The sequence below is a fragment of the Lipotes vexillifer genome, unplaced genomic scaffold, assembly GCF_000442215.2.
Source record: "Lipotes vexillifer unplaced genomic scaffold, Lipotes_vexillifer_v1.1 scaffold912, whole genome shotgun sequence".
Classification (NCBI taxonomy): domain Eukaryota; kingdom Metazoa; phylum Chordata; class Mammalia; order Artiodactyla; family Lipotidae; genus Lipotes; species Lipotes vexillifer.
The window spans coordinates 1,166,376-1,182,299 of NW_006782931.1; the positions used below are offsets into that span (position 1 = coordinate 1,166,376).

At 38.8% G+C, this 15,924-nt stretch overlaps 1 protein-coding gene across 2 annotated transcripts in view; it reads right to left on the reverse strand.

Moving 5' to 3' along the window:
* HAUS6 (HAUS augmin like complex subunit 6) overlaps positions 1–15,924 on the reverse strand; it is a 44,937-nt gene that overhangs the window by 19,055 nt on the left and 9,958 nt on the right. Inside the window, exons 5-11 of one of the 2 annotated variants that reach the window (XM_007455566.1) lie at positions 15,563–15,710; positions 13,910–13,975; positions 13,557–13,605; positions 5,727–5,897; positions 4,098–4,291; positions 3,236–3,362; positions 797–899 (exon numbers count right to left, since the gene is read on the reverse strand). In XM_007455566.1, the coding sequence (XP_007455628.1) occupies positions 797–899; positions 3,236–3,362; positions 4,098–4,291; positions 5,727–5,897; positions 13,557–13,605; positions 13,910–13,975; positions 15,563–15,710 (858 nt within the window). The remainder of the gene's footprint in view (positions 1–796; positions 900–3,235; positions 3,363–4,097; positions 4,292–5,726; positions 5,898–13,556; positions 13,606–13,909; positions 13,976–15,562; positions 15,711–15,924) is intronic. The other variant, XM_007455567.1, reaches the window with a different exon arrangement.

The following is a 15,924-nucleotide window of genomic DNA, read 5'->3' on the forward strand; positions in this document are numbered from 1 at the left end:
ATTCATTTATCCCTCCACCTATCTACCTTACATTTACTGAACCCAATAAAAATTTCTTGTACACAAGTACCAGGCAATTGGTAAAACTGAGTATGAAATGGATATTAGATATTGTAGAGAAATTAATTTTTTAGGTGTGATAATGGTATGATATTTGAGGAAACTGAGATAATTATTAATTTTAGGTGTAATATCAGTATGGTAATTAAAGAGGAAAAAGTCCTTATTTTCATGGGAATGCATGCTGAAACACTTAAGAGTGAAGTGTTAAGGTCTCAGACTTACATGGTTTAGCAAACAAACATACACATTTAAAGCAAAAATCTCAACTGTTGAAACAAGCAACAGTTAAGTATTCAGGTAATTACTGTACTATTCTTTCATGTTAAAAAATTGTGGGCTTCTATACAAAACTTGTAAACGAACATTTATAGCAGCATTACTCATAACAGCCAAATGGTGGAAATAACCCAAATGTCCATCAGAGGACAAAAAGATAAACAAAATTCGATTCAATCATACAACAGAATGTATTCAAACAAAGTAATGAAGTATCGATACATGCTACAACTTGGATAAACCTTGAAAACACTGTGCAAAGTAAAAAGCTGTGCAACTGAAAGAAAGGAGACACAAAAAGCCTCATGTTAACTGAGGCTCAAATGACTGAAATGCTTTGTTCATTTCACCACAGTTAATAACGGGGGAAAAAAAACATGAAAGTTTATAAAAGAACTGTTATCATAGTGAGAAATATTAATGAGAGGGAAGTTTAAAAGAGAAAAAAATAACCAACCTGGAAGTGAAGCAGGGTACTGCAAAAGAATACTCTTCGCATATGCTTCTTCTGAGGCAGGATCAAACGAAAGGGGAGACATAGGTGGTAAAAGATCCACAGCCTTAAAACACAGAATTTGTTATTTTGAAATGTACACACTTTACTCAGTACCAAAGTAACAATACTAAGTAAATCTATGAATGGATGATTTTTTTTCCCTAACAAAGAAAGAATTAGCAAACATACAAATTATCCTGTAACTATTTTTAAACTAAGGAGTATGATATTAGGAACAAGAGGGCTACTTTGCCCTCCAACTATGCCTCAAATGTAATAGTACCTAAAATAAAGAGGAATGTCTCAATTTTTTTTTTTTTTTTTAATTGTAATCCTTACTGTTACCGGCCAAAAACTCTGGACCTAAATCCCGTTGTCTTTGTTGAAAGATGAACCAACTGCACGGAAAGGTTTGAGATGCACTGGCAACAAAGTGAGACTTGCTCTTCACCGAGATCAGAAGTATTAAAAGGGGATTGCACATTGTCCTTGTTTGAGTCACTTATTAAATGCCACTCGGACTTCTAGCCGGGGTGTGTCCCATGGACACTCCCCCCCCCACGCCCACCCCCACCTCCCGCCATAGCTGTGAAGCTCAGAGCAATGCTTTGCAACAAACTGAATTCTCAACGTGTTCATAGGGACTGTGGGGCTTGGTCTTTGGTCAAAGGCTCAGCCATTCCGAGGAATCCTACCATATTTTTGCTTCCTGCTCTAGTAGGTCTAGTGTCCTGGGTTTGGGGTGAGACATGTGGACTAGAGCTGTGAGATTGCACAGAGGACTGAGTGTTTTTCATGTTCTCCATGTCCGGGCATGCACAGACCCCGAGAGGATACGGTCCAGGTCCCTTCATTCTGACGGGGAACTTTACCATGTCGAACTGTTGTGTTTACCATGTGCGTTTGTTACCTTTTCATCCTCATCTTTCCCATCAGAAACTTGAACTTGTGGTTTTACTCTTTCAGGCTCTTTTACTTCTGGTCTCCGTTTGCTAGCTAGATCTTTGGGTTCACTTTTGTGCCTCTTTTCATCTTTGTCTTCTCCTTCATTCATTTCAGCCTGAGCTCCTACGGGCCTCGCATCTCTGTCTGGCTTCTCCTTAGATTTCTGTTTAGGTGTTAGTCCTTCGGTTTGACTTCGGAGTCTCTTTACTTCCTGGAGGTGACCAGGCTTTACTTTATCATCTCTTTCTTCTTCTTCCACGTGTGTTCCTGGTCTTACTCTTCCCGGTTCTTCTGCAGGGAGCGGTCCAGCAACTTGTTCTCTGGATGTAACTATGTCTCTTTTCCTCCTGGTCTTTTTCTTCTTCATCGACAGAATCATCTGATTTTGCTTTTTCAGGGTCTTCCTCAGGCTTCCGTTTGGCAGGGCCCCTTGTGAAATGAGATGTGACGGTGGTCTGCCTGGTAGTTTGCCTTGTAATCCTGGGGCTACATGAGACTTCAGATTTTGTTTCTCCATCGGACTTGCTTCTCCTGGGCATGCAAAGTTTGGAAACAGGTCTGGGGGACTTGTTCTTCTCTGCTATTTCCACTCTGTGGTCCTCACCACTTGTCTGGCTCCCATTTTCTAGACATACATTCACTTCCCGACTGAAAGCATGAGCTCCGTTCTCCAAGGACAAATCTTTATTTAAAAGGGATTTGGGGCTTCCCTGGTGGCGCAGTGGTTGAGAGTCCACCTGCCAATGCAGGGGACGCGGGTTTGTGCCCCAGTCTGGGAAGATCCCACATGCCGCGGAGTGGCTGGGCCCGTGAGCCATGGCCATTGAGCCAGCACGTCCGGAGCCTGTGCTCCGCAACGGGAGAGGCCACAGCAGTGAGGCCCGCATACCACAAAAAAAAAAAAAAAAAAAAGGGATTTGACTTGTGCCAGGTAGCCCTCCCCTGATAATTCTTCTTTATGTAATTTGGTTTCCAAGTCACATAACTGATTCTTTATTTCTGTCTGCAGAAATTCATGCAAGAGATTCCATTTCTCCTTTACACATTCCTTTTCTGCTAAACTATCTCTTTCCAAATCTTTGAGCCGGATGGTCTCGAGGATTTCGTGAGCAGCATCATGGGGTTTGTCATAGACCGGCAGCGGCCACAGGTAGACAGCAGGCTCAGCCCCCACAGGCGACTTGAGTCTCAGCACCAGCTTCTCCCCGATCTCATTTTCTTTTTAATACAATCCACTGAATCTAAAAATATTAACTATATCACAACAGCAGCTTAATGAACATTCTAATATGTATTTAGAAAAATCACAGAAACCAAAATATTTGAACTTTAGGCTCATATGCAAAGATGACAAGCATACACACATACAGCATTTCCAGGTCATTTGTAACATGATAAATCAAGAGTTTGCAAGAGATTAAACTACTCTCCAAAAGTCAAGTCAATACTACTTACTGGAGTCCAACCTTTAATTAGACTGAAAGGAGACAGGCCGAGAAATTCTTTCCAATTTTTATGCCATTCTTCTTGTTTTTCAACAATAGAATGTTTTATAGTTGAGAGATCTTCTTTTATTTTACACCTGTAACGGCATAAAAAAGAACTTCATTCAAAACATGAATATATAAAAAGAAGCACTGAGAAAAAGTGTTGAAGAATACTATAGCTCCTAGAGAAAGGGCAGAAAGTATAACTGAAAGTTCAACCAATTCAGCACACCTAAATTGCATAAACTCTCCCATTGAGAGTTCAGAATCTAAAATACCTTGTTTCCTTTTAACACCAAATAGCAATCATACATCTGTACTCCATTTATCTTTAAAAATATTGGGCTGGCCAAAAAGTTCGTTCGGGTTTTTCCCTAAGATGGTACCCAAACAAACTTTTTGGCCAACCCCACACAATTTTTTCCTGGTTCTGAACTCAAGGTGAAATTCTACTCCTACTCTCTATCCATTTCTAAAGAGAACCCATACCTTCTGGTCACCCTGCTCAATATGAACAATTTTTCTAAAACCTAGTTCTATTAGTAGACCCTACAAAAGAAAAGCTAGAGAAAAGTCAGAATTATTTGATAAAGAATTATCACTCAGGGCAAATAATATACTCCAGACAAACGAAAACTACATTAATTTTCCTTGCTACTTCACGTGTCTCTCTAGAAGTTGGTGACATAAGGTTTTTGAGTATGAGTAAAATTTTCACATTTGTTTGCCAAAGCTACTGAATTGTTAACTAAACAAGAGTTGTGCTGAGAAATTATCAAAACCACCCTATTCCTACCCCAATGAAATAACAGAAGATCTTTCTAGTGTACCTCATATGCTTCAGATCTGACAATCTTTCTCTCTGAACTTTGGTCTCTTTTTCAAGGAAGTGAAGGTCTATTGTCAGTCTTGCTTGGTTAGCCTGACAATGTTCATATTTCATTACTTTCAAGACTTCATTTAATAACTGAATAACTGTTAAGAGATTCAATTTTCCAGCCTCATAAACATTTCCTATGTGCAACTGAAAAAAAAAAGTAGTGAACTATAGATTGTTAACATAATAAAATGCTACAAAAATATATTTACATTGTTCACTATCATATAAAAAGTTTACCTTAAAAAAGAGTGGAAAAAAAGAACGAATCTCTACCCAAAAATAAAACTATGTAAATAATTCTGGCCCAAAGAAAACTACTGTGGAAGAATTAACACACCATGCTACACTTTTATATCATGCAAAAAAGCTGAAACTAGAATAAAAGAAATGCAAATAAATGGAAAGCAAAATGAAGGCTGAGGAGAAAGATCAGGTTTGGAGAAAGATCATGAATTCATGTTTTACCAAAAGTTGCAAATTAAAGGACCCCTAAAGGTTGATTCCAAACTTAGACATGTTTATTTGGCCTGCACAGTTCCAATGTTTTAAAATCATCTGAATTAGTTGCTAATATTTTTTAAAATCACAGATTTCACACAAAATTAGTTCCCCAAAGATCTCATCATTTCCTACTTTACCCTTATTGTTACACATAATTAGCATACTTCATCTATATAGTATTACCTGCCTAGCCCCTGTAGGAATCTGAGTTTACAGATCCTGATTTTTTGGTACTCTGAATTTGAAGTGCCTGACATGTTACCTATTAAAGTGAAAACTCTTCAGGGTCACAACAATATTTTACCTTTATATCCCCTTCACTATAATAAAACCTGGCACATAGGAGAGGCTCAAAAAATTTTAAATTTACTAAGAAAAAAAAACGTAGGCTATTCAGATGGAAATGTCCCATAAGCAAGTCAAAATAATTTGACGTAATTTTGAGTTGAAGGGGAGAGACTGGAAATACCAATCTGGTAATATTATTGTATAGGAGTCTGATGAAGCCATGGAACTGGGTAAGAAAATACAGATGGATTTATAATGTGGGAAAGAAAAGGGGCCATTAAAGGAACCATGGGGAACATGTTCATTTAAAAGTTAGAGAAAAAGGAACCAGTGGAAAACTGGAGACAGCAGTCTGAAACACCACAGGACGACAAAGACACTGAGGTCACAAAAGCTAAAGGAAGAAAAAACTTTAAAACATTTAATAGCATCAAGATGAAAGAAAAACGAGAGAAGAGTTTTTAAAAAGAAATTTAGCATTCAGGAGATCACTGGTGCTTTGAGAATTTATAAAAAACTAAGTATCATATCATCTTCCTACTAAGTACATTCTACTCTCTACACTATATGATGTAGCGCTATACAACGTACGGACAATGAATAAAGGTTGATAGATGTGAATATAAACACCTTTAACAGTACCCCTCTTTATGAAAGATTTACCAGATATATTCACAAAGGTAAATTCTGAAAACAGTAGAAAAACATTGTGAGAAAAACAATATACATTATATTAAAAAACTATGTGAAGCGAGTTTTCTCAAAGCTCCCTTAATTATCGAATGCTTACCTGACACATTTGTTTCTCAATTTTGTCAAGTAAGAGCCTTGGAATATTGATAGCAACATTAGTTCCATCTAAAGTATATTGGTTAACAACACTAAGGACTGAACTAACAACTTCTCTCTCTTTTTCCAAAACCATGAGTGTTTCATTCACTGAAGCCCACAAAGACCGAACCTTCAAAAACAGAGACAAACAAATTATTAAAGTCTATACATAATCTATACATAAAGATACGTAAAATACAAATATATGCTCATTCCTAGGAACAAATTAGGTATTCCTGGAATGGCTTCTGGTAAGAAAACTATTTTAACAGTCTAAAAGCACTGATATTACTTTCAAGGGCACTTTAAAACTAAAGAATTTCTCAGGAGAATCTAGCCCACTATGATTTGCAAAACATATCTAAGAAACCTTATACTACGGAGATGCAATTAACATTTCCTGTATTCTTAGATGCCATCAGGGAAAATAAAAGATTTTCAGGAGAAAATGAAAACACTACACATCAATTTTAAGAGTCATTCAAGTTTCAAAAAGTTAAAATGTTGAAAACTATATATTAACCTATGTTTATTAAATTCACATATAAGAATGTTCACAGCACTCCTATTTGTAATACTCAAAAACTGCAATCAACCCGAAGAACTACCTTGAATAAAAAGTATACTTTCCTTTAATCATAAAATAGAACATTATACAGCAATGAGAATGAACACATACAACAGCATGGATAAAACAGCATGAGTGAAAGAAGTCGAACACAAAAGAATATATTCTATACAGTCCCCATTCACACAAAGTTCAAGAACGGGCAAAACTAATCTTTAGCATAGGAAGTGAGAATAGGGTTTCCCTGGTGGTGCAGTGGTTAAGAATCCGCCTGCCAATGCAGGGGACACGGGTTCGATCCCTGGTCCGGGAAGATCCCACATGCCATGGAGCAACTAAGCCCGTGTGCCACAACTACTGAGCCTGCACCCTGGAGGCCACGAGCCACAACTACTGAGCCCACATGCCACAACTACTGAAGCCTGCATGCATACAGCCCATGCTCTGCACCTAGAGAAGCCATCGCAATGAGAAGCCCACGCCCACGCATCACAACGAAGAGTAGCCCCCGCTCGCCGCAACTAGAGAAAGCCTGCATGCAGCAATGAGGACCCAATACAGCCAAAAATAAATAAAATAAAATTAATTAATTTAAAAAAAAAACAAAAAAAGAAGTGAGGATAGTGTTTACTCTTGGAAGGAAATGGTAATGAAAGAAAGGGGGTTCAATGCTGCTGGGGGGATAACATTCTGTTTCTTTAACTGGATGCTGGTTACATGGATGTGTCCACTTTGTGAATTTTGTCAAGCTTCACACTTACGATTTTTGCACATTTTTATATGTATGTTATGCCTCAAAAGAATTTACGTAAGTGGGAAAGAGGCGGGGAAATACACTAATTATATTTGTGTTAGTGTCTGTGTCTTCTCACAGTACAAAGTAAAGTTGTTTCCCCAAAGGAAGACTCATTGGCTGTCCATCTAAAGATCTCATAGGATGGCATTTCCTTGGTGAACATACAAAGATCCAGGATCTGGTTCTCAGATTTTTCAAATCTAGAAAGTTTACCTTCTCAATGGCTCAAAGTTGACTGGACTCAGGGAAAACTGAACATTACCCAAACTCAAGAGAGATTGCTATGAAAACTCTTAACAGGTTTCATACCAACCAAACCTATTCAGCCTACAATCAAAGATACTATATTCAGCAATAGGAATATTCATATTCACTAAACTGGAAGCTCCATAAAGGAAGTGACTCTGCCTGTTTTCTTCAGTGCTCTAGTCCATAATATCTAGAAGAATACCTAGCAAATGGCAGGTGACCAATAAATATTCACTGAATTAATGAATAATTACTACCTGAGGAGGGCGCTCACCTTTTCCAGTGACAAAGTGCCTAAAAAGCCAAATTAATACCCCAAAGCAGCTTGGTGACCATGGAATCAGAACAAGAGCTTGAGAGAGATTTCATCCAAACACAATGGTCTAAGAAAACACTCCTGCCCACATTTGTTAAAGCCAGCCTCTGAAAGCCTCAGATCATTTATGTCTGCCAGATTCCTCTCTACTGCCATGTCAGCCTCAACATGACTTCTCATCGTTCTTCCATACTTACCATCTGCCATCACGTAATGTATTTTATTTAGATAAATACTACTGATTAAGTTAGAATCAAGCTGAATTTTCCCTGCTGGCATGAAAGATTTTAAATTAACCAAATTTAAACTGGTTAATTTAAAACTGCTTTTGTATATATTTAGTCTGATAGATTATAAGCTAATTTTTCCATTATATTCAAGTATTTTAGAGAGATACACGAGTTCAATTAAGTAAACACTGCATAACACAAAAGAAAGATTAAATTCCTATCTTCAAAAGTTGTCTTGACCAGTCCCTCCCATCAGGAAGCTTCCACAGCCTCTTAGGTAGCCTCATCCACTAGAGGGCAGACAGCAGAAGCAAAAACAACTACAATCCTGCAGCCTATGAAACGAAAACCACATTCACAGAAAGACAGACAAAATGAAAAGGCAGAGGACTATGTACCAGATGAAGGAACAAGATAAAACCCCAGAAAAACAATTAAATGAAGTGGAGACAGGCAACCTTCCAGAAAAAGAATTCAGAATAATGATAGTAAAGATGATCCAGGACCACGGAAAAAGAATGGAGGCAAAGATCCAGAAGATGCAAGAAATGTTTAACAAAGACCTAGAAGAATTAAAGAACAAACAAACAGAGATGAACAATACAATAACTGAAATGAAAAATACACTAGAAGGGATCAATAGAAGAATAACTGAGGCAGAAGAACGGAAAAAGGACCTGGAGGACAAAATGGTAGAAATCACTGCCGTGGAACAGAATAAAGAAAAAAGAATGAAAAGAAATACAGACAGTCTAAGAGACCTCTGGAACAACATTAAACACACCAACATTCGCATTACAGGGGTCCCAGAAGGAGAAGAGAGAGAGAAAGGACCCGAGAAAGTATTTGGAGATTATAGTTGAAAACTTCCCTAACGTGGGAAAGGAAATAGGCACCTAATTCCAGGAAGAGCAGAGTCCCAGGCAGGATAGACCCAAGGATAAACATGCCGAGACACGTAGTAATGAAATTAACAAAAATTAAAGACAAAGAAAAATTATTAAAAGCAACAAGGGAAAAACAACAAATAACATACAAGGGAACTCCCATAAGGTAAACACCTGACTTCTCAGCAGAAACTCTACAAACCAGAAGGGAGTGGCACGATATATTTAAAGAGATGAAAGGGAAGAACCTACAACCAAGATTACTCTACATGGCAAGGATCTCACTCAGATTCGAAGAAGAAATCAAAAGCAAAAGATATGAGAATTCAGCACCACCAAACCAGCTCTACAACAAATGCTAAAGGAACTTCTCTAAATGGGAAACACAAGAGAAGAAAAGGACCTACAAAAACAAACCCAAAACAATTAAGAAAATGGTAATAGGAGCATACATATCGATAATTACCTTAAATTTGAATGGATTAAATGCTTGGATTTAATGGATTAAAAGACACAGGCTTGGGCTTCCCTGGTGGCGCAGTGGTTAAGAGTCCGCCTGCCGATGCAGGGGACACGGGTTCGTGCCCCGGTCCAGGAAGATCCCACATGCCGCAGAGCGGCTGGGCCTGTGAGCCATGGCCGCTGAGCTTGTGCGTCCGGAGCCTGTGCTCCACCACAACAGTGAGAGGCCCATGTAACGCAAAAAAAAAAAAAAAAAACGAATGGATACAAACACAAGACCCATATATACGCTGTCTACAGGAGACCCACTTCAGACCTAGGGACACATACAGACTCAAAGTGAGGGGATGAAAAAAGATACTCCATGCAAATGGAAATCAAAACAAAGCTGGAGTAGCAATACTCATATCAGATTAATAGACTTTAAAATAAAGAATCTTACAAGAGACAAGGAAGGACACCACATAATGATCAAGGGATCAACCAAGAAGAAGATATAACAATCATAAATATATATACACCCAACACAGAAGCACCTGAATACATTAAGGCAACCGCTAACAACTATAAAAGAGGAAATCAACAGTAACACAATACTACTGGGGAACTTTAACACCTCACTTACACCAATGGACAGATCATCCAGACAGAAAATTAATAAGGAAACACAAGCTTTAAATGACACAACACACCAGATAGATTTAACTGATATTTACAGGACATTCTATCCGAAAACAAAAGATTACATTTTCTTCCCAAGGACACAAGGAACATTTTCCAGGATAGATCACATCTTGGGTCACAAATCCAGCCTCAGTAACGTTAAGAGAACTGAAATCACCTCAAGCATCTTTTCCGACCACAACTGTGAGCTTAGAAATAAATTACAGAGAAAAAAACATAAAAAACGTAAACATATGGAGGTTAAACAATACCTTACTAAACAACCAACAGATCACTGAAGAAGTCAGAGGATATCAGAAAATACCTAAAGGCAGGGCTTCCTTGGTGGCACAGTGGTTGAGAGTCCGCCTGCCGATGCAGGGGACATAGGTTCGTGTCCCGGTCCGGGAAGATCCCACATGCTGCAGAGCAGCTGGGCCCGTGAGCCATGGCCGCTGAGCCTGTGCGTCCGAAGCCTGTGCTCCGCAACAGTAGAGGCCACAACAGTCAGAGGCCCGCGTACCGCAAAGAAAATAATAATAATAATCTTCCAACAAACAAAAGTCCAGGACCAGATGGCTTCACAGGTGAATTCTACCAAACATTTAGAGACCTAACACCCATCCTTCTCAAACTCTTCCAAAAAAATTGCAGAGGAAGGAACACTCCCAAACTCATTCTACGAAGCCACCATCACCCTGATACCAAAACCAGACAGAGATACTATAAAAAAAAGAAAATTACTGACCAATATCACTGATGAATACAGATGTAAAAAACCTCAGCAGGGGCTTCCCTGGTGGCGCAGTGCTTGAGAGTCCGCCTGCCGATGCAGGGGACACAGGTTCGTGCCCTGTTTCGGGAAGATCCCACATGCCGCAGAGCGGCTAGGCCCGTGAGCCACGGCCGCTGAGCCCGCGCGTCCGGAGCCTGTGCTCCGCAATGGGAGAGGCCACAACAGTGAGAGGCCCGCATAACGCAAGAAAAAAAAAAAATCCTCTGCAAAATACTAGCAAACAGACTCCAGCAGCACATTAAAAAGATCATATACACCATGATCAAGTGGGATTTATCCCAGGGATGCAAGGATTCTTCAATATACACAAATCAATGTGATATACCATATTAACAAACTGAAGAATAAAAACCATACAATCATCTCAATAGATGCAGAAAAAGCTTCTGACAAAATTCAACACCCATTTATGATAAAAACTCTCGAGGAAGTGGGCATAGAGGGAACCTACCTCAACATAATAAAGACCATATATGACAAACTCACAGCAAACATCATTCTCAATGGTGAAAAACTGAAAGCACTTCCTCTGAGATCAGGAACAAGACAAGGAGGTCCACTATCACCACTATTATTCAACATAGTTTTGGAAATCCTAGCCACAGCAATCAGAGAATCAAAAGAAATAAAAGGAAGATAAACTGGAAAAGAAGAAGTAAAACTGTCACTGTTTGCAGATGACATAATACTACACAGAAAAATCTAAAGATGCTATCAGAAAACTACTAGAGCTAATCAGTGAATCTGGTAAAGTTGCAGGATACAAAATTAATGCACAGAAATCTCTTGCATTCCTACACACTAACAACAAAAGATCAGAAAGAGAAATTAAGGGCTTCCCTGGTGGCGCAGTGCTTGAGAGTCCGCCTGCCAATGCAGGGGACACAGGTTTGTGCCCCGGTCCAAGAAGATCCCACATGCCGCAGAGCGGCAGGACCCGTGAGCCATGGCCGCTGAGCCTGTGCATCCGGAGCCTGTGCTCCGCAACAGGAGAGGCCACAACAGTGGGAGGCCCACGTACCGCAAAAAAAAAAAAAAAGTCTCTCAGAAAGAGAAATTAAGGAAACAATCCCATTCACCACTGCAACAAAAAGAATAAAATACCTAGGAATAAACCTACCTAAGGAGGTAGAAGACCTGTACTCAGAGAACTATAAGACACTGATGAAAGAAATCAAAGATGACACAAACAGATAAGATATACCATGTTCTTGGATTGGAAGAATCAACATTGTGAAAATGACTATACTACCCAAAGTAATTGACAGATTCAATGCAATCCCTATCAAATTACCAATAGCATTTTTCACAGAATTAGAACAAAAAAGTTTACAATTTGTATGGAAACACAAAAGATATCGAACAGCCAAAGCAAACTTGAGAAAGAAAAGTGGACCTGGAGGAATCAGGATCCCTGACTTCAGACTATACTACAAAGCTACAGCAATCAAGACAATATGGCACTGGCACAAACAGAAAAATATCGATCAATGGAACAGGATAGAAAGCCCACAGATAAACCCACTCACCTACAGTCAACTAATCTATGACAAAGGAAGCAAGGATATACAACGGAGAAAAGACAGTCTATTCAATAAACGGTGCTGGGAAAACTGGACAGCTACATGTAAAAGAATGAAATTAGAACGCTGCCTAACACCATACACAAAAATAAACTCAAAATGGATTAAAGACCTAAATGTAAGACCAGACACTATAAAACTCTTAAACAGGAAGAACACTCTGACATAAACCACAGCAAGATCTTTTTTGACCCACCTCCTAGAGTAATGGAAATAAAAACAAAAATAAACAAATGGGACCTCATGAAACTTGAAAGCTTTTGCACAGCAAAGGAAACTACAAACAAGACGAAAAGACAACCCTCAGAATGGGAGAAAATATTTGCAAACGAATTAATGGGCAAAGGATTAATCTCCAAAATATATATACAGCTCATGCAGCTCAATATTAAAAAAACAAACAACCCAATTAAAAAATGGGCAGAAGACCTAAATAGACATCTCTCCAAAGAAGACATACAGATGGCCAAGAGGCACATGAAAAGCTGCTCAACATCACTAATTATTAGAGAAATGAAAATCAAAACTACAATGAGGTATCACCTCACACCAGTCAGAATGGGCATCCTCAGAAAATCTACAAACAACAAATGCTGGAGAGGGTGTGGAGAAAAGGGAACCCTCTTGCACTGTTGGTGGGAATGTAAAATGATACAGCCACTATGGAGAACAGTATGGAGGTTCCTTAAAAAACTAAAAACAGAATTACCATATGACCCAGCAATCCCACTACTGGGAATATACTCAGAGAAAACCATAATTCAAAAAGACACATGCACCCCAATGTTCACTGCAGCACTATTTACAATAGCCAGGTCATGAAAGCAACCTAAACGCCCATCAACAGATGAATGGATAAAGAAGATGTGGTACATATATACAATGGTGTATTACTCAGCCATAAAAAGGAACGAAATTGGGTCATTTGTAGAGATGTGGAAGGACCTAGAGGCTGTCTTATACAGAGTGAAGTAAGCCAGAAAGAGAAAAACAAATATCATACATTAACGGATATATGTGGAATCCAGAAAAATGGTACAGATGAACCAGTATGCAAGGCAGAAACAGAGACACAGATGTAGAGAACAAACATATGGACACCAAGGGGGGAATGGGGGGTGGGGTGCGATGAATTGGGAGATTGGGATTGACACATATACATATGTATAAAATACATAACTAATAAGAACCTGCTGTATAAAAAAATAAATAAATAAAATTCAAAACAAAAAGTCTCACCTTTTGAATTTTCTCTTGTATATTACTTTGGTCATCATAGGGTTCCATTCTAGTTAAAAATTAAATAATCTCATTAGTCAATAAAAAAGCCATATGGTAATTTACCATCCAAAGAGCTAATTAATCTGCAAACCCACCTGCTAACAACCACCAATTAAAAGCAAGAATAAAATTCAAGCTCAAAGCTATCATAATTTATTAGAAGAACTGGACTAGGAATCAGAATTATGTTCTTGTCCTATTATCAACTAGCTATTGATATGTTATTTTAACTAATCTCAGTTTCCTTATCGGAAACATGCAGGAGGCTAAACTAGTATCTCAAGGAACTTTCAACTCTAAAAGTCACTTACCTTTTTATCTCGTTTTGCTGTCCTATACATTCTGATCTTAAATTCTGTATTTGTTTAACTGATAATCTGCAAGAAAACATACAAAATGACAACTGTAAATCTATTACAACTAACTAGTATAGCCCGCTTTTATATTTTCCCTCATTTCATATCTTTGCTCAAGGCCTCTGAGGACTACTCTTCCAAATATACCCAGCAGCCAGTCATAAAGGGACTCCAGGCTCCCTTTAAGAGTTACAGGAGTGGTCTAACATATAGGCGGCTATTGAAATGGACCAGGACTTCTTGGCTCATATACTCTCTGACTTCAAGAAAAATGTTACAAGTCAGGTAAGACTACTCTGCTCTCTTATCCTTATCTCACATACCATGGGGATAATTTTAAATGTTACCTAAAACAGGCAACATTGTAGTTTTAAGGAGATTTCAAAGGATTTTGTAGCTTTGGGAATAGATAACAGCATTTAAAAAGTTATCTTACTATAGTTGTTTATAATTGTAAAAAACTGGGCACAATTTATGTCTAGAGAGTAAGAACCTTGCTTGTCTTGTTTAATGCTGTAGGACTAGTGTATAACCAATATCCAGCACACAGAAGTAACTCAAGAAAGAAAAGTGCTGAACAGATGAATGTAAATATAAGACAGTATAAAATGGCTAAAGAAACTATGGAATACCTCTTCAACTAAGACACTAAGTAGAAATTAAAAGTAATACATTATGGCAATACGGAAAAATTTATAGAATGAAATATTAAGAGAAAAATGGATACAAAATAGAATGAGTACTATAATTACAGCTTAAAAATTTACTTCCATGTTTAAAAGAAAAAGCACCTAAAGAAATTGAGTTTCTGAACTAAAATGATATCTTCCTTTTCTCTAAATTTTCATTTACAGTATGCCTAAAGTTTTAAAACATTTTGCTCAGAAGTTATCAGGCTTTAAAATGGAAAGATAGGGGCTTCCCTGGTGGCACAGTGGTTGAGAGTCTGCCTTCCGATGCAGGGGACTCGGGTTCGTGCCCCGGTCCAGGAAGATCCCACATGCCACGGAGCAGCTGGGCCCGTGAGCCATGGCCACTGACCCTGCGCGTCCAGGGCCTGTGCTCTGCAATGGGAGAGGCCACAATAGTGAGAGGCCCGCATACCGGAAAAAAAAAAAAAAAAAAGGGAAAGATAACAGCCAGGGGGTTTTGAGGTAGACATGAATTATTGCCATTGAAAGAATACTGATGAGGGACTTCCCTGGTGGCGCAGTGGTTAAGAATCTGCCTGCCAGTGGAGGGGACATGGGTTTGAGCCCTGGTCCGGGATGATCCCACATGCCGCGGAGCAACTAGGCCCATGTGCAACAACTACTGAAGCCCGCACGCCTAGAACCCGTGCTCCGCAACAAGAGAAGCCACCACAATGAGAAGCCCATGCACCACAACGAAGAGTAGCCCCCACTCACCACAACTAGAGAAAGCCCACGCACAGCAACGAAGACCCAACGCAGTCAAGAATAAATTAAATAAATAAATAAATACTGATGGAATTAAAAAATAAAAAAATAAAGTGCATACACCAATGGGTTAAAAAAAAAGGATATTGATGACATTTGTTCAAAAAGAAAGGAATTTACATTTTCTAACTATCAAAGTATCACTTACTGTGCATTTTCCTGGTATTTTCGGGTAACACAATCTTCTCTTTGCAAAATTTGTAAAAATCTGTTACGTGCTACGTGGCATCTGGCAATGCACTTGTGCAAATCTTGTGGCTTTACGTTAAATGTCTCTGTAAAATGTACAGAAGAATCTACACAGCACACAAATAAAATATACAAAACTTAGACGTACAAGCTAATAAATATAAAAGTGTGAGATTACTGAGATTAACAACCTCATTTAACTAACAACTCCTTAAAAGCTGGCATGCCACATACACAAAAAGATACAACTGGGCTTCCCTGGTGGCGCAGTGGTTGAGAGTCCGCCTGCCGATGCAGGGGACACGGGTTCGTGCCCCGGTC